Source organism: Ictalurus punctatus, chromosome 18, assembly GCF_001660625.3.
Source record: "Ictalurus punctatus breed USDA103 chromosome 18, Coco_2.0, whole genome shotgun sequence".
NCBI classification, from domain to species: domain Eukaryota; kingdom Metazoa; phylum Chordata; class Actinopteri; order Siluriformes; family Ictaluridae; genus Ictalurus; species Ictalurus punctatus.
The window spans coordinates 15,163,756-15,191,415 of record NC_030433.2 but is presented as its reverse complement, the minus strand read 5'-3'; the positions used below and the strand labels follow the sequence as shown (position 1 = coordinate 15,191,415).

The following is a 27,660-nucleotide window of genomic DNA, read 5'->3' as shown; positions in this document are numbered from 1 at the left end:
CACCGAGTCACCTACATATACAAACTGTCTGCCATATCGCACAACTTCCCTGGTGGTCTAGTGGTTAGGATTCGGCGCTCTCACCGCCGCGGCCCGGGTTCGATTCCCGGTCAGGGAACAAACGTTTTTCCGTCTTTGTGCTGGATATCAGTTACGTTTTTGAATATTCCTGGTGGGACGCTGTAACAATTTCCATAAGGAAGTATACCAACCCACGCATTCTGCGTAGCTGAACATCGCACAACACACTGAATATCGGCACTGACACACAGACAAGGTAGGCTAACAAACTTTTTGTCTTTTATCACAGCTGTAAATTAAATAATACAAACATAACTTTTTTAAAGTAATGTACCACAAGATGCTAAAACTGAAAGGATAACGATATACATTACGTGTGTTAAAAATTAATATAAAATAGGGCTAATATTGATAGTATGATATTACTCCTGAAAAAAACAAAAACAACAACAACAACCAAAGAACAGCATGCTGTGTGCAAGCAACAAAGCTTTTTCAGTAAGGTTTTGAATGCGATATATTAACGTTTTATATTGGACATTCCATTTGCTACATTTTCGAGATTCGCTCTTCTATTTCTCAAGAAATTATACACAAAAGGAACAAAATGTGTATTTTCTTACTCTGGAGTGGACAGAGAAACAAGTACAACTATATATATATATATATATATATATATATATATATATATATATAAAATTTTCCAGTTAAAGCCTGTGGAAGCCAATCTTTGGGAAACGCAGATCATCAGAGCTTTGTAGTAATGGAGTCAGTAAGGGACCGTGTACTACCAAGATTATAGTCGTCTACTTCGCAGGTTATCTAATGTATTGTAGTATGTACGACTACTCTCTCTCTCTCTCTCTCTCTCTCTCTCTCTCTCTCTCTCTCTCTCTCTCTCTCTCTCTCTCTCTCTGTTGCTATATATAAAGAACTATATATATTATTTACCTCCCTGGTGGAGGTCACTAAGGTAGTCAAACAACTACACAGTGGGATTGATGAGGTCCGTCCAGAAATGCTTAAAGCTCTGGGTGTGGAGGGGATGTCTTGGATGACACGCCTGTTTAACATTGCGTGGAAGTCGGGGATAGTGCCCAAGGAGTGGCAGACCGGGGCGGTGGTTCCCCTGTTCAAAAAGAGGGACCAGAGAGTGTGCACCAATTATAGGGGTATCACACTTCTCAGCCTCCCTGGTAAAGTCTACTCCAGGGTGCTGGAACGGAGGGTTCGGACAATAGTCGAACCTCGGATGGAAGAGGAACAGTGCGGATTCTGTCCTGGTCGTGGAACAATGGACCAGCTCTTTACTCTCGCAAGGATCTTGGAGGGGGCCTGGGAGTATGCCCATCCGGTCTACATGTGTTTTGTGGATTTGGAGAAGGCGTTTGACCGGGTCCCAGGGGTTTACTGTGGGAGGTGCTGAGGGAGTATGGGGTGAGGGGTTCCCTTCTTAGGGCTATCCAATCGCTGTACGCCCAAAGCGAGAGCTGTGTCTGGATGCTCTGCAAAAAGTCGGACTCGTTCCAGGTGGGGGTAGGTCTCCGCCAGGGCTGCGCTTTGTCACCAATCCTGTTTGTGATATTCATGGACAGGATTTCGAGGCGTAGTCATGGTGGGGAGGGGTTGTGGTTTGGTGACCTGATGATCTCATCGCTGCTTTTTGCAGATGATGTGGTCCTGATGGCATCATCATTCCATGACCTGTAGTACTCACTGGATTGGTTCGCAACTGAGTGTGAAACGGCTGGGATGAGGATTAGCACCTCTAAATCTGAGGCCATGGTTCTCAGCAGAAAACTAATGGAGTGCCTATTCCGGGTAGAGAATGAGTACTTAACCCAAGTGAAGGAGTTCAAGTACCTCGGGGTCTTGTTCACGAGTGAGGGGGCGTTGGAGCGGGAGATTGGCCGGAGAATCGGAGCAGCGGGAGCGGTATTGCAAACGCTTTACCGCAGCGTTGTGACGTTAAGAGAGCTGAGCCGGAAGGCAAAGCTCTCGATCTACCGGGCAATCTTCGTTCCTACTCTCACCTATGGTCACGAAGGCTGGGTAGTGACCGAAAGAACTAGATCGTGAGTAAAAATGGCCGAAATGGGTTTTCTCAGGAGGGTATCTGGCCTCTCCCTTAGAGATAGGCTGATAAGCTTGGTTATCCAAGAGGAACTCAGAGTAGAGCCACTGCTCCTTTGCGTTGAAAGGAGCCAGTTGAGGTGGTTCGAGCACCTGGTAAGGCTGCTCCCTGGGCGCCTCCCTAGGAAGGTGTTCCAGGCATGTACAGCTGGGAGGAGACCTCGGGATCACCAGTCAGAGCTGGTTAATGTGGCTCGGGAAAGGGAAGTTTGGGGTCACTGCTGGAGCTGCTGCCCCAGCGACCCGATTACGGATAAGCGGTTGAGGATGGATGGATGGATGGATTTATTATTTAAATTTGTTATATTTAATATAAAAATATGATAAAAAAATATCAATCAAAATTCAATAATATTTTAACTGTAGGAGTTACACATGTAAAACCAAATGCTTTATGATGCAGTCTATTATTGCTACCAACTACAGGAAATTGATGTTAAAAAGCGGAGGACATCCTGGACGGGGTGCCAGTCCATCGCAGGGCACAATGACACTTTTGTACATGCTAATCAGCCTACAATGCATGTCTTTGGACTTCGGGAGGAAACCGGAGGAGAATATGCAAACTCTGCACACACAGGGCAGGAATCGAACCGTCAACCCTGAAGGACTGAGGCAAACGTGCTATTATAATAATAAATAAATAAATAATGATTATGATTTTATTACTAAAATTTGATAGTATGTAACCATAACCTAAAGAGCCTAAAGATCCAAGAACATTTGCAGTAAGACTTTCCCATATTAGAAGTTAGTATATGATTTTAGAATTATAAAAACATTGTTGTGTTGCAATTTTTCCTGTACAATGATTCATTAATTCCAAACCCTTAGACTACACAAAAATCCCACTTTTACAGGTCACCAAATTTCTACTACATGCAACAGAAGCTACACTTTTTATTATTTTTCTTAAAAAATGAAAAACTGAGTTTTTAAAAATTTGTTTGCTGTAGTTAGTAGCAATAATGAGCAATATCTTATTTCATTTGGTTGTACATGTGTAACTCATACAGTCAAAACATTATTGAATTTTCTATTTATCTGTTTAAAAAAACAACAAAAATGTATATATTTCATATTAAATAATATGAAACCTAAAAAAGTAAAAATTTATATCTGTCTATCTATCCTATCTATCTATATAGATAGATAGATAGATAGATATAGATATGTTATATACAGAACTTCTGTAAGACTTTTGTGTAATATTGTATTTGTAGTGCGTCTTACATTCCACTCCATAATGTATCCAGTGGCGGAGTCAGAGGGGTGTTCAGGTGTCCCCAAAATTTTATTCACTACTGGCAGTTGCTGATGCTGATTGACACATCATTTCACCTCTTGTCAAAAGAAGAGGTATTTTTTTTATGTTCACAAGCAACGTGTGCAGTTTTAAAATCAAGGACAAGCCAAGGACGAGAGAATATGGATGCAGGATAACGTAGAACAAGAAAACATCATATTTGAAGTAAGTTTTTAAGGTTTACCATCGGGTTTGTTTGCTGAATACATTTTCTGAGATGATGGGTGAGTTAATAAGGTTCCAATAGGTTACCTGTAATGTTAGGATGGCACATATAAATGAGGTGATACAGGCGTGGCTCTGTTTAGTTCCTTTTATTAAACAACATCCAACAGCCTTCAACAACGTCTGTGCTCCCACAGCTTCCTCTCTGTATCTCCATGCATATCACTAACAGAATATACACTACTCTCTGTATTACCAAACATAACCATACAATATCCCTATGCTACATTACACTACCAGTTAATCAGATTAGAGAGATTGGTTTGCAATTTGGCATAACAATCCTTACGCTTATATCTGTGCAAGTTATACACACATATACCATGCAGTATGTAAGTTACAGTATACAGATGTTTAGCTAATGTGCAGAAAGAGGATACAGCTGTCAGTGTTCAGAGTGTTAACATTTAGCAGATTGAAATCGATTAGCTAGCTCAGTTACTTCAGGTCAGAGGAAGGCTAGCAATGATCAAACTGGTAACTTAGACTGGTAGGTGATTTTAATGTACAGTTATGAAAATGAGGATTTGTAATTAACTACAATATGTTAGATAACCTGCAAAGTAGATGACTATAATCTTGGTAGAATCTTATAAAATTGCCCAGGTCATGCACTTTTTACACGGTCCCTTACTGACTCCATCACTACAACGCGCTGATGACCTGCGTTTCCCAAATATTGGCTTCCGCGGGCTTTAACAGGAGCAAATAAAAATATATATTTAGTTGTACTTGGTTCTCTGCCCGCTCCAGAGTAAGAAAACACACATTTTGTCCTTTTTGTTTATGTCTTGAGAAATGTGCAGCAAATGTCCAATATAAAACGAACTTTTAAACTTTTAAAGTATTTTTTTAGTGATACATTTACTACCTTTGCCCTTTTTTTTACATTTGCATTTTATATCTGATTTTGATGAAATGATGCTTGCATTATTTGCAATTCAAATGTAGTTGTAGCTTGTTGGTGCTATATGTAAATGGTGGCACCAGGAATTGTTAAGCTGGAATCTGTCTGAAAAATGTAAAACTTTTATTATTATTATTATTATTATTATTATTATTATTATTATTATTATTATCTTCATTGGTCCCAAAAGGTCAGATACAGTACATAGTTAAAGTTATATGAGGATTCACTTTGAATGATACTATGTACATACTTAAAAATGTTTTTTTTACTTTTACAATTTATGTGATCAGTACACTCCACGTGAAGTCAGGCAAATGGAGGGCATTTATGTGACAATCCGAACATCGTTAGCCCCTCTATCGGGATCATACAACATTCTTTGGGTCTCTCTGATCGGTTCTCAATGTGAGTGTCCACCAGTTAGGCCTTTTACAGATGCACAGTGTCTCCTTCCTGGCTCGGTAAGGTCTTCATTTTGTTTGTTTAAAATTGTATTTTTTTTTAAACATTCCATTTGACTAATTCAAGATCAGTAGTCATCTGAGCATTGCACTTCCTTTTTTTTGAGATAGAACTGCACTGTTCTGGTCAAGCCTGCTGAGGAAATAGGCACCGTGGTTCTTGTGCGTTTGCGGCTTGAAGCTCGGTCCGGCTTCCCCAATCTCGACTGGCACTGTCTAGATGTGCAGCTGAAACGGAGCTCTGATGCTACAGAAGTAGAGTGCTTCCCCTGCAACAGGTGGATCAAAACTGCAGATGGTGATGTGGAGCTCCGCAGCAATAGAGGCAAGCTGAGGACCGTGTTGCTCCTTCCATGCCTGAGCTCTTGGTACAATTTTTAAATTATGTCATGCAGTCAGGTTCATTGTGCTGAGCTCACCAAGAAAATACTTTGGATTCTAGATCTGAGGAGAAAAACGAACAACGACTATCCCTTAAATGTGCATTGCATTGATGAAGGAAGTGTATTTTGCAAGCTAAAGGAAATCCATGGTGTATAATGTTGACGTGATATTAAAAACAGGAAGTAGTGGGTAAACATGAACTCAACAACAACGTTTTTATTTGTGCTTCTTTTATCATTAGTGTGCCTGCTGAATTGCGAGTCACTGCAGATACTTCGAGAGCACAGGACCAGGGAACTCCAGAATAAGCAAAAACATATCAGGTATTACATTAGTCCAGTAATTATCTCTCATATTTAAACTTATGAGCTTCAATCAATCATACTCCTCAAACTAAAGCAAGGAATCACTGGTGTCACTTTGAAAGAAGGCAGCAAATTTATTTTTCTTGTAGATGGAGGACTTTTGTTGAAGGTGGCCTTCGTTGCATTGACATGTCCAGTGATCAGGCCCTGGGTCCCAACTTGGGTTTCACCCGACAAAGGTATACCATCACCCACATCAAATGTATCATGCTTTTCAGATAAGGGTTATATGAACAGATTAATCAGCATGTTTCCAATAGACTTGAAATATAGTGACAAGAATTTTTTGTTCTAATCTGGGATAGGAATTTATTAATGGTAATCTGATTGGGATCACATATCACGTATCATTTCCAATTTTCTTTTCCAACAAGGGTTGTAGTGCTATGTGGAAATCAATAAACCTACTTTTTATATCTCTGTCTCTCAGCCAAGGTGTCAATGTCCACTACCTTAGGGGTTTTACTGATAGAGCTGAACCATGGAATAGCATGAAGGAACTGGAGATGCTATTCATGCATAATGGAAAAGATAACACAGTTGCCAGTATGTCAGAGATTTTTTTAACCTTATAAATAATGCAAATAATGTGGCACTATATGTCATTCAATAATATCTCTAATGTAATGTCAACAATGGGCTTATTTGTTTGCCTTTTTTTTCCCCTTGTTTTTTTTTAGAGTATGTTCAGGCTCATTGGAAAGAAGATACATTTTTTGGTTATCAGTGTCTGAATGGATGTAATCCTCTAATCATCAGACAGATCCACTGCCTCCCACCTAATCTAGCTGTCACATCGGAGATGCTCAAGGATTTCCTGCCAGAGCGGTCTTCTCTAGAGCAGGAGTTAGAGGTTTGTGTATGTGTATAAGAGACATTAATGAGTACATGCACATGTACAAAATAATATGATAACTGAAAATTGAGAAACGCTTGGTCTACAAAAGTCAGTATTTAATCAAGTGTCTTTCAAAATATCATTGCTTTACAACCTACCAAAGACAAACATAATGTAAATGTTTTTGTATTTTTCTTCTTAAAATATGGGTCACTTTACTGGTAAATAATTAGTTGAGACTGTGTATAGTCTGATAACAGCCTAAATGCGATCATACTATGCTGTTTACATGACGAAGGATAATCTGATAACTGCCAAAATCAGGGCAGTTAAAAAAAAAAAAACTGCTTTTTTTTATCACATATACTATGTATTACAGTAAAGTGAAATTCTTTTCTTTGCACATCCCAGTTTGTTAAGAAGTTGGGGTCACAGCACAGGGTCAACCATGATTCCAAGTTTTTCCCTAGGTTTTCACAGAGCTTATGTGCTGTCTGGGTTCTGGGAGTGTGGTTGGGGGGGGGTTAAATTATTCATAGGAAATTTTAATTTTTTTTAAGTTATTTTCATATCCTTACCATATTTGTGAAGGAAAGAAGCTGGTGATACTTATTGTACTTACAATCAAAAATCTATTCATTTCACCAAGCAACATGCTTGTATAACAGTGTAAATGTGCTGTCCCCTCAAAATAACTCAACACATATCCATTAATGTCTAAACCGCTAGCAACAAACATGAGTACACCCGTAAGTGAAAATGTCCAAACTGGGCCCAATTAGCCATTTTCCCTCCCCGGTGTCATGTGACTTGTTAGTGTTACAAGGTCTCAGGTGTGAATAGGGAGCAGGTGTGTTAAATTTGGTGTCATCGCTCTCACACTCCCTCATACTGGTCACTGAAAGTTCAACATGGCACCTCATGGCAAAGAACTCTCTGAGGATCTGAAAAAAAGAATTGTTGCTCTACATAAAGATGGCCTAGGCAGTAAGAAGATTGCCAATTGGTCATGGTCGACCAAAGAAGTTGAGTGCACGTGCTCAGCATCATATCCAGAGGTTGTCTTTGGGAAATAGACGTATGAGTGCTGCCAGCATTGCTGTAGAGGTTGAAGGGGTGGGGGGGTCAGCTTGTCAGTGCTCAGACCATACGCCGCACACTGCATCAAATTGGTCTGCATGGCTGTCGTCCCAGAAGGAAGTCTCTTCTAAAGATGATGCACAAGAAAGCCCGCAAACAGTTTGCTGAAGACAATTAGATTAAGGACATGGATTACTTCAACCATGTCCTGTGGTCTCATGAGACCAAGGTAAACTTATTTGTTTCAGATGGTGTCAAGCGTGTGTGGCGGCAACCAGGTGAGGAGTACAAAGACAAGTGTGTCTTGCCTACAGTCAAGCATGGTGGTGGGAGTGTCATGGTCTGGGACTGCATGACTGCTGCCGGCACTGGGGAGCTACAGTTCATTGAGGGAACCATGAATGCCAACATGTACTCTGACATACTGAAGCAGAGCATGATCCCCTTCCTTCGGAGACTGAGCCGCAGGGCAGTATTCCAGCATGAAAACGACCCCAAACACAACTCCAAGACGACCACTGCCTTGCTAAAGATTCTGAGGGTGAAGGTGATGGATTGGCCAAGCATGTCTCCAGACCTAAACCTTATTGAGCATCTGTGGGGCATTCTCAAACGGAAGGTGGAGAACACAAGGTCTCTAACATCCACTAGCTCCGTGATGTCGTCATGGAGGAGAGGAAGAGGACTCCAGGGGCAACCTGTGAAATTCTGCTGGAAAATAATGGTGGCCACACAAAATATTGACACTTTGGGCCCAACTTGGACATTTTCACTTAGGGGTGTACTCACTTTTGTTGCCAGTGGTTTAGACATTAATGAGCTGTGTGTTGAGTTATTTTGAGGGAACAGCAAATTTACACTGTTATACAAGCTGTACACTCACTACTTTACATTGTAGCAAAGTGTCATTTCTTCAGTGTTGTCACATGAAAAGATATAATCAAATATTTACAAAAATGTGAGGGGTGTACTCACTTTTGTGAGATACTGTGTGTGTATATATATATATATATATATATATATATATATATATATATATATATATATATATATATATATATTTACACACACACACACATTTATTTATTGGAGGTGTTGGCCCTGGCCCTCCACTACAGGGTCATTGACCACTTGTAATACACTATCTCTGAAGTTCTCGCTGAGTGGTTCGTTTAATGGTGGAACAATAAAGGTATATTCTGCTGCTGGTGGTTCTTCTGCCTCACTGTGTGGTGTCTCAGTCACATGTGCCGGTTACAGAGATGACTCTTCATCTGGAGTCATAAATGGTGTGCTCTCAGAAGTATAACTGTGACTGGGTGTCTTCTGTCGTGCTCGGCATTCTTCCCTTTTCCTGACTTTTGTACGCGTGGCTTGAGACGGTCCTGCCTGTGGTTCTCCTAGCTCACTGCCGCTGTCTGAGTCTGTGCTTGACTGGTGGCGGTGGGCGTTTATAGCAGCAGGTTTAAAAGGACGTCTGGTCTCTGGAATATGACATAAGGGGGCAGTACAGGTTTTACGGATGTTGTATCATGTGCAAACATTGCACTGCTTTAACTCATGCTCTACTGAACTAGCCAGATATGGGGACCACCAGTCTTGTCTAATTTTCTTTAAGATTTCTACTCTGGCAGTATGATATAGTCCATGTGCATCCTTTATGAGCAATGGGAGGAGACTAAGTGGGGCTACACACACCCCATCTATACTCCGCCATAAGCCCGTCCCTAGTTCTTTTTTAGCTCCTCTGGCTATCCAGTTAGCTATCTCAGCCTCAGTGCAGCATACTTGCAAGCTCACAACATAGTCCAGGTTCTCTTCTTGAGGAGATTCCTCTCCTGAATTCAATAGGGCCATCATTCGCGTGGATCCCAGTGCAGCCTTCATTGTCCCTTCGTCTGCTGCTGTATTTCCCCTAGTGACAAAAGAACCATCAGATTTATGAGCTTGATATTTTACTGTGGCTTGTTTGGCTGGTAATGTCATAGCATGTAACAGATCTGAGATGGCCGCCCCATGTGTAATTGTAGAGCCATCTGCCCTCTGAAATCCCCTTTGTGCCCATATTGGCCCAAACATGTGGCATACCCTATAGGCATATGCAGAATCTGAGTAAATTGTACAGTTTTTACCATTTCCTAGTTTACATGCAGCGGTTAGGGCTCTAATTTCTGCTAATTGGGCCAAGCAGGGTTGGGGAAGGGAGACCTCTATCACTATGTTAAATGAAATCAGATCATACTTGTCCTCTGCTACAGCTTTATTCCCCACATCTGCTCGAAAACACAACCCATCTACAAAGAATATACGTTGGGCGTCCAGCAATGGTCGATTTTCTAAGTCTGCACTAGCTTTCAGAAACTTTCCTGATTCCTCCACACATTCATGTGGTGTCTAGCGGAGTAACCATTTTATTGGTGGGATTGACTGTGTTGCATCTTTCTATTGTTAACGCTGGAGCTGACAAAATAACATCACACCCTGTTTGTCGTGAATTAGTGATGACAAACGATTGACTGGTCAATAGTGCATGTAAAGCATGCGTTGTATACAATGTGGCCGGATCTCCCATAGTGATTATGGATCCTTTTTTATATGCAAATGCAGCTGCTACCAGGGTCCACCACATGGTGGCATCCCCTTCTCAACATTATCTAATGCTGTGCTATGATATGCTATGGGCTGTTTACCCGCTCCCTGTGTCAATACTGCTGATGCAAATCCACCTCGGACATGTACTGATGAAAAGGTTTACCGTAGTATGGACTTGCCAGAGCAAGTACAGACCCTAGTGTGACTTTAATTGATTCAAAAGCAGCTAAGGCTTCAGGGGTCCATATGTGGGGAGCATTTACCTGCATCTGATCCACTGCTTTTATCAGATCTTGTAGTGGTTGTACTACTAATGCAAAATCACACACCCATGGCCTGCGAAACTGTGCCGTTCCTAGAAATGGCAGCATTTGAGCACTGTTTGTGGTCGAGGTGCTCTCGTAATTGCCTCTACATGTTTTGGAGAATTTTTTTTGGCTTGTTCCTTCTAAGACACGTCCTAAGTACTCTACCTGTTATCGATAAAATTGAAGCTTTTCTCTGCTTACTTTGTGACCATTTTCACCCAGCATTGTCAGCACTTTTATCGAATCTTGCTGGCATTGTTCCTTGGTGGGACTGCAGTGTAGTAGATAGTCCATGTACTGTAACAAGGTGCTGTGGCAGTCCAGGGCTACAAGGCCACGAGCTGATTGAATATTGAAGGGCTCTTGCAATATCCCTGCGGGAGTCTTGTATACGTATATTGTTGCCCTGCATAAGTAAAGGCAAATAGATTCTATGAATCTGGATGGAGTGGTACACTAAAAAATGCAGAATACAAATCGATTAATGTGTACCATTTTGTGGGTCCGGTACAACAGGAGTTTCAGGTGTCATTACTTGGTTTATTGCTCTTAGGTCATGTACCAATCTCCAGTCATCAGAGTTGGTTTCTTTACAGGAAAAATTGGAGTGTTGCAAGGGCTCCTGGTAGGAATTAATACCCCTGCCATAAGTAAACCTTCTATACTTGTTCTTATGCCTTCTCTAACCAATGGATATTGCTTTTGGTAGGGTAAGCGGACATTACTCTTAACTTTTATTTTTTCTAGCCCTGCCTGATTTGACTAATACTACATCTGTTGGGTGTTTTGTCCACAATGTATCTGCCAATTTTCCCAACAACACTTCCTCATCTTGATCTTTTTCTGCCTCTACCACTGCCATCTGGCTTCCCTCTGTCTTACTCCCTGCCCTAGCATGTATAACAACACAAGTTGCTATAATGGGGTCTATTGCCGTTATGGATATGTGTATAAAGTGCTCATCCGGTGATCTGTGTAGGTATGGATTTTCAGTTGGTCTCCACTCTTCTTACGTGTATTTGCTTGTACACTCTTCTTACGTGTATTTGCTTGTACACTCTTCTTACGTGTATTTGCTTGTACACCCCATCTAACACCCCATGCATCCATACTTCATCTCTCCACTCCTCACAACTAGTCACACTTGGATATATGCCTACTGTGCCTGGGGAACGTTGTGGAGTGTGCTATATGTTGTAGGGTGGTGGGAGGCTGGGTCCCTGCTGCATCCCTTATGGTGACGCTGTCCCTTTCTCGCTATCTTTTTCTAATTTCTCACTCCCTTCTTCGCTTTCCTTTTGTTTCTTACTGTACCCCTCATTTCTGCATTCTCCCTCAGTTACCTGTTGTTTCTCTTCTTGTTCTTTCTTCTCCCTATACTCTCTTCCTTCTTGTTTAAACCAATCAGCTATTTCAGCTCTTTTTTTCACTCCAGCAGGCTAACCTCTTTCATTTTCTGGCATAATTCTTCATTAAAAGTTCCCTCCTTAGGCCATTGCAACTCTCCAGCTGTCCTGTCATGCCACTTTTTGCAGCACTGCCATATGTATTTTTCATCTTCTCTATGTTTCCTCACCACTACTTCTATCAGTGGTTCCTTATTCCCAGTTTATTCTCCTATAGCCCCTAAATGACTTATTATGTGCTTAATCACTAAGTTGCATTGATTTGATAATTTCCTCAAACTGTACCTCGTGACCCACAACCCATCTACCGGAAGCCTAGTTAGCAGTAAATGGAAATCTGGATTTGCCAACAGCAGCTGTACAATTGGGTGATCGGGAGCTACTACTCGACAAACTTCTGAAATTTCTTGTTATACTGTTGTCTTCCTCCATGTTTGTACATCAGGGTGTTCAAACGTATCGCGTCATCCAAAATTTTATATACGGTAAATTATTTCCCCTCTGCCTGCAATGTGACACTGTTCTCCATTCAGGATGTGAGGGTGAGGTAGGTCTCTCTGGAAGAATGTAAAATCCTGCAAATAAAAAACCCTGACAAGATTAGAGAGACAAAATGCAATAAGGCCAACAGAATCATGCAAATAGCAAGACCTGATGCAAACCGCAACATCTGTCTCTGCTGTACAAGAGCTTTGTCTAATGAGCCAGTTAATCCATTATAAAGAGATGGCCATATCCAAGACCCTGAACACAGAGCAGAAGACACTTAGCAACTAGCTCAACCTACATAACTTCTACCAGCAGAGGGCACTGTCTTTTTAATGACCTGAGCATGGGCCAAAGGGAAGGATATCTCACACTGTGCTTCACTCACAACAAGTGAAATAAGAGTTGATGCAGACAAAAATATTCTAAAAAGTGCTTTACAGCTTGACTCCAATGGGGGAAAAAACCTAGACTTGAGATAGGAGGTCACACGTTCAGATCAATAGGATTACCAGAGGTCATAAATTTACAGGACCTACAGAACTGTCAGCCAGGGATAATTGGGAGGGGGCATAAATTACAGAGGAGTCATAAATCAATCTGACATTTTGACCGAAAGTGTATGTTATTACTACTAACAGTTGTGTGAAATGCCGCTGATTTGTTCATCTGATTTGTTCAAACTGATTTGTTTATGACTCTTCCACATCACATGTAACTAAAAATTTATTTAATTTTTTTTTATGTGCCATATAATCAATGGCAAATTATGCTGGGAAAAGAGGAATTAAACACTTTGGTGATATCACTAGAACAGCCCTCATTACCATGTTTTATTTCTTACATAACGCATGTTACTTTGAATGAATGTATTTTTTATGCACCATAGAGAGGAACTATATTTCTCCTGGACTATGAGGTACTTGATCAGCTACCTGCTAATGTTATCAATGGCAGGCAAACATACCTGGCTGCTCCACTGTGCCTCCTGCATTACAACCAACATGGAGAGCTGAAACCTATTGCTATCCAGGTGTGTTTAATGTTACTAGCCCTTGAGTCTATATACATACTGGAAATGTTATGAATCAACCTGTAATATAGACACATGTCCAAGTCCAGGTTGATTCATAAACTTTCCAGTTGACTGGAACTTCTTAATTATTGCCCTGATGGTGGAAATGGGCATTTTCAATGCCTGTGCTATTTTCTTATAGCCACTTCCCATTTTGTGAAGCTCAACACCCTTTTGCCGCACATCACAGCTATATTCCTTGGTCTTACCGATGTTATGAATGACTAATGGAATTTGGCCTATGTGCTACCTCATATTTATACCCCTGTGAAACAGGAAGTCATGGTTGAACAATTTCCTGTTTCTAGTCACCCAGGCGTTAAAAAAAGTAAAATATCAATGGGAATATACTTCATATATTTTTTTCTCATGTGAATTCATAGGGGTGCCAATAATTGTTGCACACCTATATTTAACAAAGATTTTTTGGATAAACCTGTGTCTTGTTCACAATTGCTTGAGATCCATGAGAGCATGAGATTTTTTTGTGATTTTTTTAACAAAAGATCAAAAGGTTAAACAAGAAAGGCAATTTTCACAGCCTACTTTGCTCATTTTTAATAAGGGTGCCAATATTAGTGCCTTGAAATATTTTGATCTGTTTTATGTAGGGCAGACACATTTTCTAAGAATCATTAATTTGATGCACAGGAATAACGCAGCTTTCTGAATATTTGATACTAGCTTCAGAAAACCGCTGGTCCTCAAAATCCTGTCTTTCTGCCATCTGACTCCGCACCTGACTGGCTGTTAGCAAAGATATGGGTCCGTAACGCAGATTTCCAGGTTCACCAGCTCCTCTCCCACTTCCTTTGCACTCACTTGATAGGAGAGGTGTGCTGCATCGCCACGCTTCGGAAACTGCCAGAGATACACCCTCTGCATCAGGTATATAGGAATAAATACGGAAACGAAGGCCCATTACACTACAAAACATACACCTTAAAGCTACTATAACTGATGTTTGGGATTTTATTAAGTTCAGGGCATCTAAAGAGTGGATAGTGCTCTGGTATCATGAGGAAAAGCTTGATAAAGACAACATTTGAATGCTTTGTAGCAAAAGTGATTTATTATTTAGTTCTATTTAATTAAATATGCTCATGAAGAGTTATCTTGAAGATGATCTTTTTTTTTTTGCAAATAATTTGATGTTGACTAAAAAGACACTAATTGATTTTTACAGCTTCTGATGCCCCATTTAAAGAATTCTCTTCAGATCAATATCCAGGCTCGAGCTTCTCTTCTAGGTCCTAATGGTGTTTTTGATAAGGTTGGTATCATTATCTTCGATTACAATTTAAATGTGTGTGAGCTGTGTTACTGATTTTGCATGATGGCAGTCAAACACAACTATTCTGACACTGCTAATTCTGATGTTATTTTGTAAAAAAAAAAAAAAAAAAGATTACGTGTATGAATGCCAAATTTGTGATCATTCATTTACCAGAAAGAACTTATTCTGTTTACCCTCTTCCCACCAGGCTATAGGCTGTGGCATTAAGGCATTGCCTCTTATGCTTGCTCGAGGCACTGACCGACTACGCTACACTTCACTGTGTGTCCCAGATGACCTGAAAGAACGAGGACTGGACAAGCTGCCCAACTGTTACTATGCACAGGATGCTCTGATGGTGTGGAACGTACTTCAGAGGTGCTTTGAAAGACATACTATTACTCTGGGTCACATTTCATAGTTCATTTTACTCATTGTCATAGGTCATAGTTAATAGTTCATTTAATTGTCAACATTGAACAAAAAAGATGATTAGATAACGATTATACAATTATATTATATGTAAGACAGAGTGTATTGTTACAGGAAATTATGTATCATCAAAAAAAATCATAATTTTCCCAGAAGTGACACACTACAAATTTTAACAGAGTATATCTCCAAAACTCTTTCTGGTATTTTCTTTTTACATATACTGCCATATTGGTGTATACACTAATGGATATAGACGAAAAGCTCTGAAACACCAATTTTGATGTCATGGGCACTGTAAGACACAAGATAGATTTTTGGTTCTCTGGGTTTAAAGTGTTACAGTGTCAACATGTTTCTTTTACTGGATTGTGATCACTCTCTATATTGGGAGCATGTGCATTTATTTAAAGTCTTGCATGTGGTGCATGTTAGGATTAATCAATGTATGACAGCATGTTGTTGATAAATGTTGGTTGTAGGTTTGTGGCAGGCTGGGTGGAATTGTATTACCATGATGACCAGGAGGTCCAGTGTGACTCAGAACTCCAGAGCTGGATCCAAGAGATTCACATTGAGGGATTTCTTGGTCTTACACATACAGGTGAAACTCTGAATTTGACAACAGTCATTTGCGACAGTCTGAGCAAATAATCAGGGATGACTTGTATAAATGCCTTTCAGTGATAAAAAGACATCAGTGTACTGTTTTGGCACCACTTTCAGATTATTATTATTATTATTATTATTATTATTATTATTACTGCTAACAAATGTTTTAAAGTGAATTATTTTTGATTTTTTATAGAACCACGTGCAACAGCACCATTAATCATAAGAAACATGCACAGAATCTGATTTCTTTCTAGCCCAGACTGTAGATTCATGCAGATTCATTCAGAGACAGTCATGCCAGATGATTACACACAGCGAAACACCTCCTATATTTGATCAGCATCTGATCTCCAGCCCGCTTTACTAACATATCCGTAACACATCATCGGCAGTGACTGTGAAGGTGCACGTGAAATACATCGGCGGGTGACCCAGACACAAATGCGTGGATTATTTACTCTATCATCCATTTTTCCCCAAAATGCCTGTGAAGGAAAAAAACAGAGTAGATAGATGAATCACATATTGTCTGGTCAAAATTCAAATTACACAACTGGACAGACATGCCATTGATTGATGAGACCTTGTGATGTGATGCAACCCTAATCAATTAATTGTCGCCGTATTTATGGGTATTTGGGTATATTCTGTCAGTATAACTTTCTCATTATTTCCTCCAGGTTTTCCACAGTCATTTCAGACCACAGCAGAACTGAGCAAGTACATCACCATGGTGATCTTCACATGTTCAGCACTACATTCAGCTGTCAACTTTTCTCAGGTGAGTTTACTCCTGATCATTGATTATATACCAACTATTCTTTTGAAATATGAAATATAGATTTGACAGTGTGTATCATGCTTTAGCTTGTCATGCAAGTTAATCACAACATGGCTACATCGTAGTTGGTAATTGTTAAAAACAGGGCAAACCATGCTGAGGATTGTCATTTAGGAAAAACACTTAAACTAACAACCTAGCAAACAGCTAATGAGCTGAACCTTGTTTCACACTTAGTTTGTTTACCAAGGTGTGCACTGGTCCCTGAGGTTAGACTTTTCACTTGGTGATACACAGATGATTCACTCCCAAATGTATAAGGTTTTGCTGTATCATCCTTACATGATATATTTCCATCCGAATGTTGAAACTCTCATCCATAGAATTCTGTCTGTGAAGAGGAAACCAGAAAATTGCACTAGTTAGTCTGTCCAGTTCTTAAATAAATTCAGAGGCAGTTCAGAGGGGAAAAAAAGCGGTGGGGATAGTAATATACTATTCTGTCATAGTCTACTTAATACCAACAGTCTAACTTTCATTACAAACCTGTTAAATTTAATTCCAGGTAGACTTCAATTTATGGCTGCCGAACTCCCCGGCTTCCATGTCACGGCCTCCTCCTCAGGTGAAAGGCTCAGTGACAGAAGAAGATCTTTTGTCGTTCCTCCCTGATGTTAACAGTACTTGCAGTGTGCTCATTGTGCTGTCCCTGCTGTCAAAGCCTGCTCTTGACTATGTGAGTATAGTCATCACTAACATCAAAACAAGACTAACAACAATAAAAAACCTAGTCCAGATAAAAGTCCCTGTTTTGCCAAAGTCCCTGCTTGGTCAGAAATAAATGTCTGTTTTTAAATGAAATTCCTGTTGTCAATACTGGAACTAAAATGCTCTTTCAAAATAAAGAAAGAGTATTGTATCACTCAGCAAACATAAGCACCTCCTATGAAATATCACAGGCCTCGTTCACACCTGTTCATGCATTAACATGCATCCTGGGTGATCCACTTGCAAGTGGACAGCGTGTACAAGCAAGTACAGGTGTGAACCGGGTCCAGTGTGTCTCGGAAACACATTGTGGTCTTATCACTCAAAGCACCTATGGCTACTTCTGTGGTTGTGTCTCTTGTAGAGTTCTAACTCATGTGGTTGCATTCATTAGTCATACCAATGCCGTTATTTTGTTCCTTAGTGGTTTGCTAGGCCGATTTAGTAGCAGTCATTTTCTTTGCATCATGGCAATCAGGCTTATCTTCATAAATTGGTTATCACTCTGTTATTTGTATGGCTAGCTCAGGCTGTGTGAGGTGCTGCTGTACTAACAACTAGAGCAGTGGTCACCAACCCTCATCCTTGAGATCTGCAACCGAAATCTTATACACCTGTTTTAGTTCATTAAGAATTTCGTTAGGAAGTGATTAGATGATCGAGTGGGCATGGTTATGGTTGGAGCTAAAGTCTTCAGGAAGGTAGATCTCCAGGAACAGGGTTGGTGACCACTGCACTAGAGAGTAGCAAGTTAAGCTAATGAACTAACCCTTGTTCCTGTATCCATGAATTGAAGTACTACAGGATTGTATGTAATGTTTGTGGTTGTACTGTAGGTGCCTTTGTGCCAGTACCGTGGGTGGTACTTCAGCAGCGGTGCCCCTCACAAGCTTGTCGAAATGGTACAGCAAGACCTGAGGGCCATCGCTCATGACATCCTCAAGAGGAACAGCAAACTGGAGCTAGCTTACCCCTACCTCTGCCCAGATAACATTGAAAACAATGTGGCTATCTAAAAGATTTAATCACCATAATTCAGTACCTAAACAAATTGAATCACACAAACAGCATAATTAGATTATGCTGCTGTTTTAAATTTCTTACAATAGATCTTTTGAAGGTTTAATATATAGTTAGAAATCTAATTAAAGTTTTTCCACAGCTGCATGAGTCTTGTTAATTCTGTTTCAATTCACATAGATACACCAAACAGCCATAACATTAAAACCACAGGTGAAGTGAATAATACTGATTATCTCATTACAGTGGCACCTGTCAAGGGGTGGGATTTATTAGGCAGTAAATGAGCACTCACTTCTCAAAGTTGATGTGTTGGAAGCAGGAGAAATGGGCAAGCATAAGGATCTGAGCGATTTTCAATGGTTAGACGACTGGGTCAGAACATCTCCAAAACGGCAGGTCTTGTGGGGTGTTCCCAGTATGCAGTGATTAGTACATACCAAAAGTGGTCGAAGGAAGGTGTGAACCGGCAACAGAGGACATGTGTGTCGCCTACCGGGGGAAAAGATGGCACCAGAATGTACTATTGGAAGAAGGCAAGCTGGCGGAGGCAGTGTGATGGTCTGGGCAATGTTCTTCTGGGAAATCTTGGGTCCTGGCATTCATGTGGATGTTACTTTGACCCATACCACCTACCTAAACATTGTTGCAGATGAAGTACACCCCTTTCATGGCAACGGTATTCCCTAATGGCAGTGGCCTCTTTCAGCAGGATAATGAGCCCTGCTACACTGCAAAAATGTTCAGGAATGGTTTGAGGAACATGACAAATAGTTCAAGATGTTGGCATCCAAATTCCCCAGATCTCAATCCGATCAAGCATCTGTGGGATGTTCTGGACAAACAAGTCCGAACCATAGAGGCCCCACCGCAACTTCAAGGTTCTGCTGCTAACATATAGATATAACAGATATCACAGCACACCTTCAGAGGTCCTGTGAAGTCCATGCCTTGAAGGGTCAGAGCTGTTTTGGTGGCACAAGAGGGACCTACACAGGCAGGTGGTTTTAATGTTATGGCTGATCAGTGTATGTATCTACATTGATTGGTAGTGAAAAAACAAAACAAAAAAACATTGGCTGCAAATATTTATTGTTTCAATATAACATACGAGAGAACACATAACAGGTAGATGTGCTCAGTGTTTTGTGGATGTCACTGTAAGACACAAGATATCATCAAAATAAAAGTCGAGAGGTTATCATCAAATTATTAATTGAAATCTACTCCACCACCTCTTTTGAAATTACGCATGCCTTATGACCTATGAGAACTAAATTCTAGGCTGGAGAAATCTAAATAATATCCTAAATTGAATGATAACATCTGGATGTCATGTCTACACTGGAATCAGCGCCCAACTACAATTCCCAGAATACAGCACAGCTTACAAACATGGCCGCCGAGGACAACAACACCCAACAACCACAGACTGGCTGTGTCCGAAATCGCATACTGTCACAGCTTTGTCACAGCTTTTCGTCTATTGTGTAGCAGGGCAGTATGGATATTCGGACCCAGCCTCTCTCATGGTCACATTCACCTGATTACTGATCACACACCCTTGGACTCAATTACCATCACAGCATAAAAGGACTCTTACTCCATGCACTGTCTGTGGAGCATATGCTCTTAGTTTCAGGTTTTCTTCTTTGTTTTTGCCTGCCCTGGTTCATGTTGTTTGTTCATCACTGACCCCTTACCTAATAATTCAATAATTCATGTCACGTTCTGTGAAGGGATTAGTACACACCTTTGTAAGATATATTCAATTTCTTGTCAGTTTCTCACATGGAACAGCCTTCAGTTCTCAAAGCAACTGATGAATTTCTGAAGAAAGCTCTTTCTTTCTGGCCATTTTGAGACTGTACTCAAGCCCACAAATGCTGATGCTCCAGCTACTCAAGTAGCCCAAAGAAGGACAACGATTTTCAGCTGTGCTAACATAATTGCACAAGGGGTTTCTAATGGCAAATTAACCTTTTAACATGATAATGTAGGATTAGCTAACACAATGTGCCACTGGAACACAGGAATTGCTGGTTGCTGAAAATGGGCCTTTCCATGCCTACGTAGCTATTCCATTAAAAATCTAGCTATAATAGTCATTTACATCATTAATGATGTCTCGACTATATTTCTGATCAATCTAATGTTATTTTAATTTTTCAAAAGCTAAGTTCATAAAGTTAATAGTAATTCACTCATGTTGGTTTTCTAGTTATAATATCAGTACAAGCTACTGTACTGGTGTAATTACTGGCGTGAGCTACTGTACTGGTGTAAGGTGTGCTACTGTAACAAAAGAGGCATAACATTAGTTTGGTTTGGAAATTACCAGAAGGTTTGATCATTCTAGACAGCATGGCTCAGGTTAATGGTCAGTCATAACATACAATAAGTGGAGAGAGGGAAAGTAAAAGGATATAATGGCTGCATGGTTAAATGATGCATGTTTGTGTTTTTATGAAACATTGTAAGAAGCAGTGGGATAAGGAGGTGTATGAAATTACAGCCTGCCTTTCAGCAGATTTCACACAGTTATAGCATGGGAGTGGCAGTGGGACATCAAGAACCATCCCTGAACAAACCATCCCTGGCTCCCTTTTGAGTCTGGTTCTTCTCAAGGTTTCTTCCTCATATCATCTCAGGGAGTTTTTCCTTGTCATCGTCACCTCTGGCTTGCTCATTAGGGATAAATTTATAAATGTAAAATTTATAACCTGAATTTATATATTTCTGTTGAGCTGCTTTGTGACAATTGTTAAAAGTGCTACAGAAATAAAATTGAAGTGTGTGTGTGTGTGTGTGTGTGTGTGTGTGTGGTTTGTGTCCTTTTCATCTCAGGAGGCCGCTGTATGTTAAAAGCATATTTTTAAAAGTACAGTTAGACTTACTATGTAGGCCTACTCAAGTACTGTAATGAGAGCACATTTAGTCTGCTACTTTTTACTGCTGGTAATAATTAAGAGGACATATCTAACAGGGGACATCTAAAACACACAATTTATGAAACACTTTTTTATTTTGACTGTTTATTCTACCACTTGTCAGATCAGGCTGCATCATTATAAACTATATGAACATATTAAATCAGGACCTTTTTTGGGAAGAGCCCACAACTAATGATAGGACTGGGCTTGTGCGTTACACTGCAGCTTATGCAAGTCAAAAGACACAGTTAAAAGCACGCATCTAATTTCAGCTTTTACGTCCAATCTAGATCACTAGTTTGATTTGATGCACATACGGGTACTGAATTCTGCCTCCCATAAATAAGTGCTAGCAAATGGTTCGGATTGTTGGTTTACTCAGAGTCACGTACTGCATTTCATGCAACAATTTCATGAGTGTAAAGCCAGTTTTACATTTTAAAAAAAAGTGTGGAGCTTTCATGTCTGTTTTTTTTGTGTTTATTTTTGTTTGTTTTTTTTAATGGGGTCACTGGATTAGTAAATAACTAAATATTCCAAGAATGCATTACCACTGTATATGATCACATAAAGTTTGTCAATCAACTGAGATTTTCATTTTTATGCTTTGTGGCAGTTTAGACTTTCACAAAGATTGGATTATAACTGACAGCACAGTGTGCATTGCTGCGGTGGCTACAGACTGAAATATTGCCTGTGTGCTGTTTAGATTGTGGGCATGCACTGAAATAATATAGCATCGATATTGTAGTTTGTAGTGTTTAGTTAGAGGTTAGAAACTATGACCATACCACAGTAATAATCATAATCATAATCATAATAAATACACTTATTGTCCAGTGTAATGTCTGATTAACATGACAGCAGGTTGGACTGCATTCTGGTGTATGGAGGAACTCCAGCTTAAATGAGGGCTAATGACATTTTTATAATTATAATAATAAAAATAATAATAATAATCATCATCATCATCATCATCATCATCATTATTATTATTATCTGGTAGATTTCATTATTATTATTAAATATTCCACAGGTTTCTATAAAAAAAAATCCACATCTCAGGTGAATACCACGTGGGGTCGCAAGCCTTTACGTCATGTGCGTGTTTGATGTTTTTCTTAAAATTGTGTGTGTTTAAAATGTTTCCATGGTGATAAATGCGTTCTGGCGAATTATTTTAAACCAAAACACAGCATCGAGTTTCTGCGTCGTTACGGATCAACGTCATCTTTATCAACTCTACACGAAGTGAACGAGGACTTCAATCTTCATCAACTCTACACGAAGTGAACGAGGACTTCGATCTTTATCAACTCTACACGAAGTGAACGAGGACTTCAATCTTTATCAACGCTACACGAAGTGAACGAGGACTTCAATCTTTATCACTCTACACGAAGTGAACAAAGAAAGTTGGGACTAAGACCGCGATGGATTTCGGAAGATTTGTCCCGGATATGAAGAACTGGACTCTGCGGGAGATCGCCTGTGCTGCGGGGCTGCTCGTGCTTTCTGCGGGTGCGGGTTACTGCGTTTACCGCCGCTTGCGGAGAGGAAGCGCTCCTCCTGAGCACACTCAGCCTCCTCAAGGTAGGAGAAGCTTCATGCTTCATGTGACTTTACCGCCTCACTGCTTTTACAATAATAAATCATGTTCAAGTCACTGTGTTCTCATTTGTAAATCGCTAACAAGCAGGTAACCTCAGAATGATGATAGACTGTTATATTTTTGCGCCCAATTTACTTTCAGCTAATGTTTTAGTGGTTAAATATAAAAACAACAACAGGCAACTAGGCAGTGAAGAAAACTGCATTAGCATACATTTTAAAACACAATTGCAGTGTACATACAGTAACTATTGGAATAACTAGCGTTAATAGCTATTTTTCCGTTTTGTAACAATCACAGCCTGCTAAGAATTAAGGACAAATTTGAAAATAAAATGTATGTGATGAAGATGGCACTGGGATACTTGGAAATTTTGTACCATGTTGTACATGATCTGTTTATCTTTAGTGGACTACTGGACATACTTAGGCTTATATACTGCTTATTTTTAGGGTTTAAAATGAGTAGCCACATTGAACACCATAGCCAAAGTGAGTTACAGAGATTTTTTGTGTGTTGTAACAGGATGTGGTTGGTGTACAGCTGGCCTATGCGTCACTGATTCAATTCCTGAAAAGTCCATCTAATCAGGAATCGATTGTGACGGAGCTCTTTGAAGCCCAGGTAAGCTTGCAGATGCCTGTGTAAAATGACAAATTTTTTTAATGATTAAAAATTTTGATTATATAGAAAACAAGACTACAATATGTATAGCAAATTTCTTTTTGTAACTTTTCTCCTCTGTGCAGCTCCACCATTACAACTTCGTGGACGTGTTTTATGAGCTGCTTCTCTTCGGCTACGTCATGAACGACTCAGCTCCTGAGGCAGTAAGTGTCTTATCAGGGGATTTAAAAGCGATACTTGAATGTAGTTTCAGAATATGGCCTATTTTATGCCATTTTGTTTTTCCCTATTTTTAACCATGATATTCCTAAAGTGTGAGGGAGGATTCTTGGAGAGCCTGTATGCGTTTATCAGCATGTGGAACCCGGACGTGTGGGAGCCTGCGGCAGAGCTGTACTTCACAATGCTTATTGTAAGTGTTCAATATTTTCAGATACCATGATGCATAATTTCTCAGTATTGTATCTGTAACTTGGTGACTCTGTTGGATTTCTGTGTGTGTTTGTGTGTGTAATTTGTCAATAGGATCAGCTGACGGTGCATTGTGAAGTATTGTTTTCTCAGCCCCTGGAGCTCTACAGCGACCCAGCAGCATTAGCCAGTACAGTTTCGCAACTCCTCTGGCAGCATGTCCCACTGATGATGGACACATTGGAGAAGCTCTGAGCAATGTCCTTCTGTCTACCCTCTACCTGATCGAACACTTTCTTGCTATAATTAGACCCCTAAAATTAATCTTTCCTTCCTCTGTTGCATTTCCTATTTGTTCTTTTCCATCACTGCTTTTCCCTACATTGCTCAAGCTCTCCACCAGTAAGTATAAATTAATTTTGTTCTTTTTGATTAATTCAATATTTTAAAAAAAATCTCTTTTCTTCATTAACAGGTCTGCACAGAGAACCCAGGACTGAGGACCAGTGTATCATCCCTCAGCACTCTATCATTCAGCGCTCTATCATTCAGCGCTCTATCCTTCAGCGCTCTATCCTTCAGCGCTCTATCCTTCAGCGCTCTATCCTTCAGCGCTCTATCCTTCAGCGCTCTATCCTTCAGCGCTCTATCCCTCAGCGCTCTATCCCTCAGCGCTCTATCCCTCAGCGCTCTATCCCTCAGCGCTCTATCCCTCAGCGCTCTATCACTCATTACTCATCCCTCATTACTCATCCCTCATTACTCATCCCTCATTACTCATCCCTCAGCACTCAATCCCTATACCCATCACTCTATTCCTTTTAGTAGCCTAAGGATCTTGTATAGATGAGTGCTGTAAATAAAATAGTTTGTAAATAGTTGTTATATATTGTTTATATTGTTTGCTTAATTGATAAAAGTTTTCATTTGCTCCTATTTCAGACTAATTGTGATTATTTTTAATCATCAACGTATATAATAATCATTTAAAAAGCAACACAACACAAAATGAATTTCTCACTCATACAAATCCTTTTTTAAAGAATTTCTGAAACTTTGAATAGGTCAATAAAATGTGAAAAATGACAAATAACAAAATTAAGGTATTTATAGCCCTGAAAAATATGTTGATGGCCCCAAACCGTAGAAAAGTCTGTAACGTGGTGACAGCACCATTTTACACACTAAATTACACCTCTGTAGTACATCATTTATATTAGGCCATCACTCTGAACTCTCAAGGTCATGTTTTAAGTGTTCAGTTCAAGGTCATGTTTTCAGTTCAGTTCAGCTTCAGTTTTTTGAAGTGTTTTCCAAAACAGTGCTTTTTCCAAAAATGCATGCATATTGTCTTTCAGTCATTACACACAACACTGTTAGTGAAACACTAGAGTGGTTTTAAAATAGAAAGCAAGCCAATACTCAATGTCCGTCACTATTTCCTAATAAACATATTGAGATTAAAAAGTCTGCAGAAAGCAGCTTCATGCACATTAATTTGGCCCTTGTAGAAATAAAAAATAAGGTAATTGGGAATCATAATCCCGACTCCTTCCTCCAAGTGGATTTACCATGTATTGTGTGTATGTATGGTTCATTTAGACCAGTTTACTTCACAGCTCCAAGATTCTTGATTCGATCTTCAGGATATTGTTTATGTAGAACTTCATTTTCTCCCTGTATCTGTGCAGGATTCCTCTGGGTTTTCTCCCATCACACATAGATCTACCGGTTGGTGGATTGCCTATGCTATCTTTCCCCAGGGTGTCTGTGGGGTCTGTGAGTCTGTGATTCTGTGTGTGTGGTCTCCTGTGATGGAAATGTATCCTATGATGTAAGATATATTCTTGCCTCTTGCCCATTAATCCTGGGATAGACTCTGGATCCTCCTTGACCCTGAGCAGGATGAAGTAGTTATTGATGATATATAAATAAATGAGTAAAGGTGACATCTGCCTTTTACTTGTATCTACTCTATGGGTCAATATCTTACAATCATAGAATTGTCAGATTATTAGAAATCCAAGGCTTCAATATGTGAAGGGGTAAAATATTGTTAATACTAAAATGATGTCTAATTCCTTTAATGCAAATAAGTTGACTACTAAGCCACTGCAGTGGAACTACATGATAGTAACAATTTAAGTTAACCGTTATAATAAATTGGAGTCAGACCTTTAATTAAATGTATTGGAGATAGATATTTAAGTCATAATTTTAAAACACGCATCTAACCTTCAGCTGCACTTTTTTTTTTAAGGCTCTCCTAGGAGAGCAGCGGATTAAGATAATATAATTTTATATTTTAGTCCCTACATTATTATCCTAACCCTAGTGTAGAATTTTTTTTTTTTTAATTAAAACTGCCACCTTTATATAATAAGTCTGACATTTTTTCACTGATACTGATAGCTGTAATATACAGATATCTCCATTATAAATTCAACACAGACTATGATATTTATTTGTCCTTGCCAGTGGGATGTTAAGTTTATGGCTGCTGTATATACAATGTCCAGATGTTTGATTCCTGGGTGGTGGAAACCAATCTAGCACAGAGTATGCAAATTTTAGGCAAATTTTGTTTTCCAGAAGCAAGAAAGCATTCAGAGCTTGTTGAGGTAGGATGCTATATGGGTGATACAGACTGTTGGGTAAGACCAACGTTCCGTTAAGGGAATGCATCATTGCCTGTAAATAGTCAGTGTAAATAGAAAGAGCTGCATACATGCCATAGTGCTAGGGCCTAAAGGGGACACATGTCAATGAGAGGCCCACACTTAGAACAAAATGCGTTATTGGCAACATTGAACTGCTAATATTTACATTCCGGTTGAGCAATCTCCTGCACTTAAATAATCATAAAAGGGCCCAGGATGCCACTATGGACTTTATAGTTTAACTTCTTAGGCCCTATCTCACATGCAATGGCTATGGTTTCCACTTGCCAGTGTGATAAACATTGCTTAGAAATAGAGTTATCTATACAAAATGTAACATCTAACTGGTTACTCTGTCCAAGTACACATAGTGGGCTCATATTATTAGGCCATATACTCACAAGTGATCACCATCTGATCTGCCTTAAATGTGTAGGCAGTGGGTGAACAGCATTAATTTCATACACATGATAGGTAAAAGTGGGAAAACTATATATACATATAAAGACTGGATTGACATGAGAGATATTCTTTCCATAGGAGGAGTATTTACTGCATTAAGGACAAATAGAGAGTAGATGGGTTACAATGAATACACAGCTGATTTGCAAATGCAAACCATTATACCAAGGAAGCCTAGATGTGATTGTGTACTGCTCCTTACAGTTTCATGCAAGTTAATTTGTTCATTTAGTCATTAATAAAAACAGATAAAACTATGTTGGGATTACTGGAGCGATGCACAGACCGTTCCCCAAACAAACAGTTACTGAAGGGAGCCCTGTTTCACACTTAGCTTGTTTACTAGAATGAACACCTTCCTTAGAGTTTAGGAGAGCTGAGTTTAGAGCTGCCACGCAAGGTGCTAACTTGTGATCAGCAGCAACTTCAGGTTCAGTGTCTTCCCCAAGGACACTTCAGTATATGGAGTCACG

General features: G+C 39.7%; 1 protein-coding gene and 1 non-coding gene across 3 annotated transcripts; both read left to right on the top strand.

The window, feature by feature from the left end:
• Positions 1-46: 46 nt before the first annotated feature.
• trnae-cuc (transfer RNA glutamic acid (anticodon CUC)) lies at positions 47-118 on the top strand. Its single transcript has one exon. It is a non-coding gene; the product is annotated as a tRNA-Glu (tRNA).
• Positions 99-18,627, top strand: zgc:152891 (uncharacterized protein LOC767741 homolog). 2 transcript variants are annotated; one of them, XR_006984054.2, is made up of 15 exons: positions 99-277; positions 4,886-5,056; positions 5,168-5,381; positions 5,682-5,763; positions 5,895-5,984; positions 6,236-6,351; positions 6,486-6,658; positions 13,405-13,548; positions 14,275-14,478; positions 14,777-14,863; positions 15,075-15,244; positions 15,781-15,902; positions 16,594-16,694; positions 17,264-17,430; positions 18,299-18,439. XR_006984054.2 is itself a non-coding variant. In XM_017493467.3 (15 exons), the coding sequence occupies exons 2-15, from the start codon at positions 4,910-4,912 to the stop codon at positions 18,476-18,478; spliced, it is 2,001 nt and encodes a 666-aa protein (XP_017348956.1). In that variant the 5' UTR covers positions 101-277; positions 4,886-4,909; the 3' UTR covers positions 18,479-18,627. The 2 variants fall into 2 exon arrangements, 1 of the variants encoding a protein (XP_017348956.1); XM_017493467.3 differs by having other exon boundaries at positions 101-277; positions 17,260-17,430; positions 18,299-18,627.
• The last annotated feature ends 9,033 nt before the right edge of the window (positions 18,628-27,660 follow it).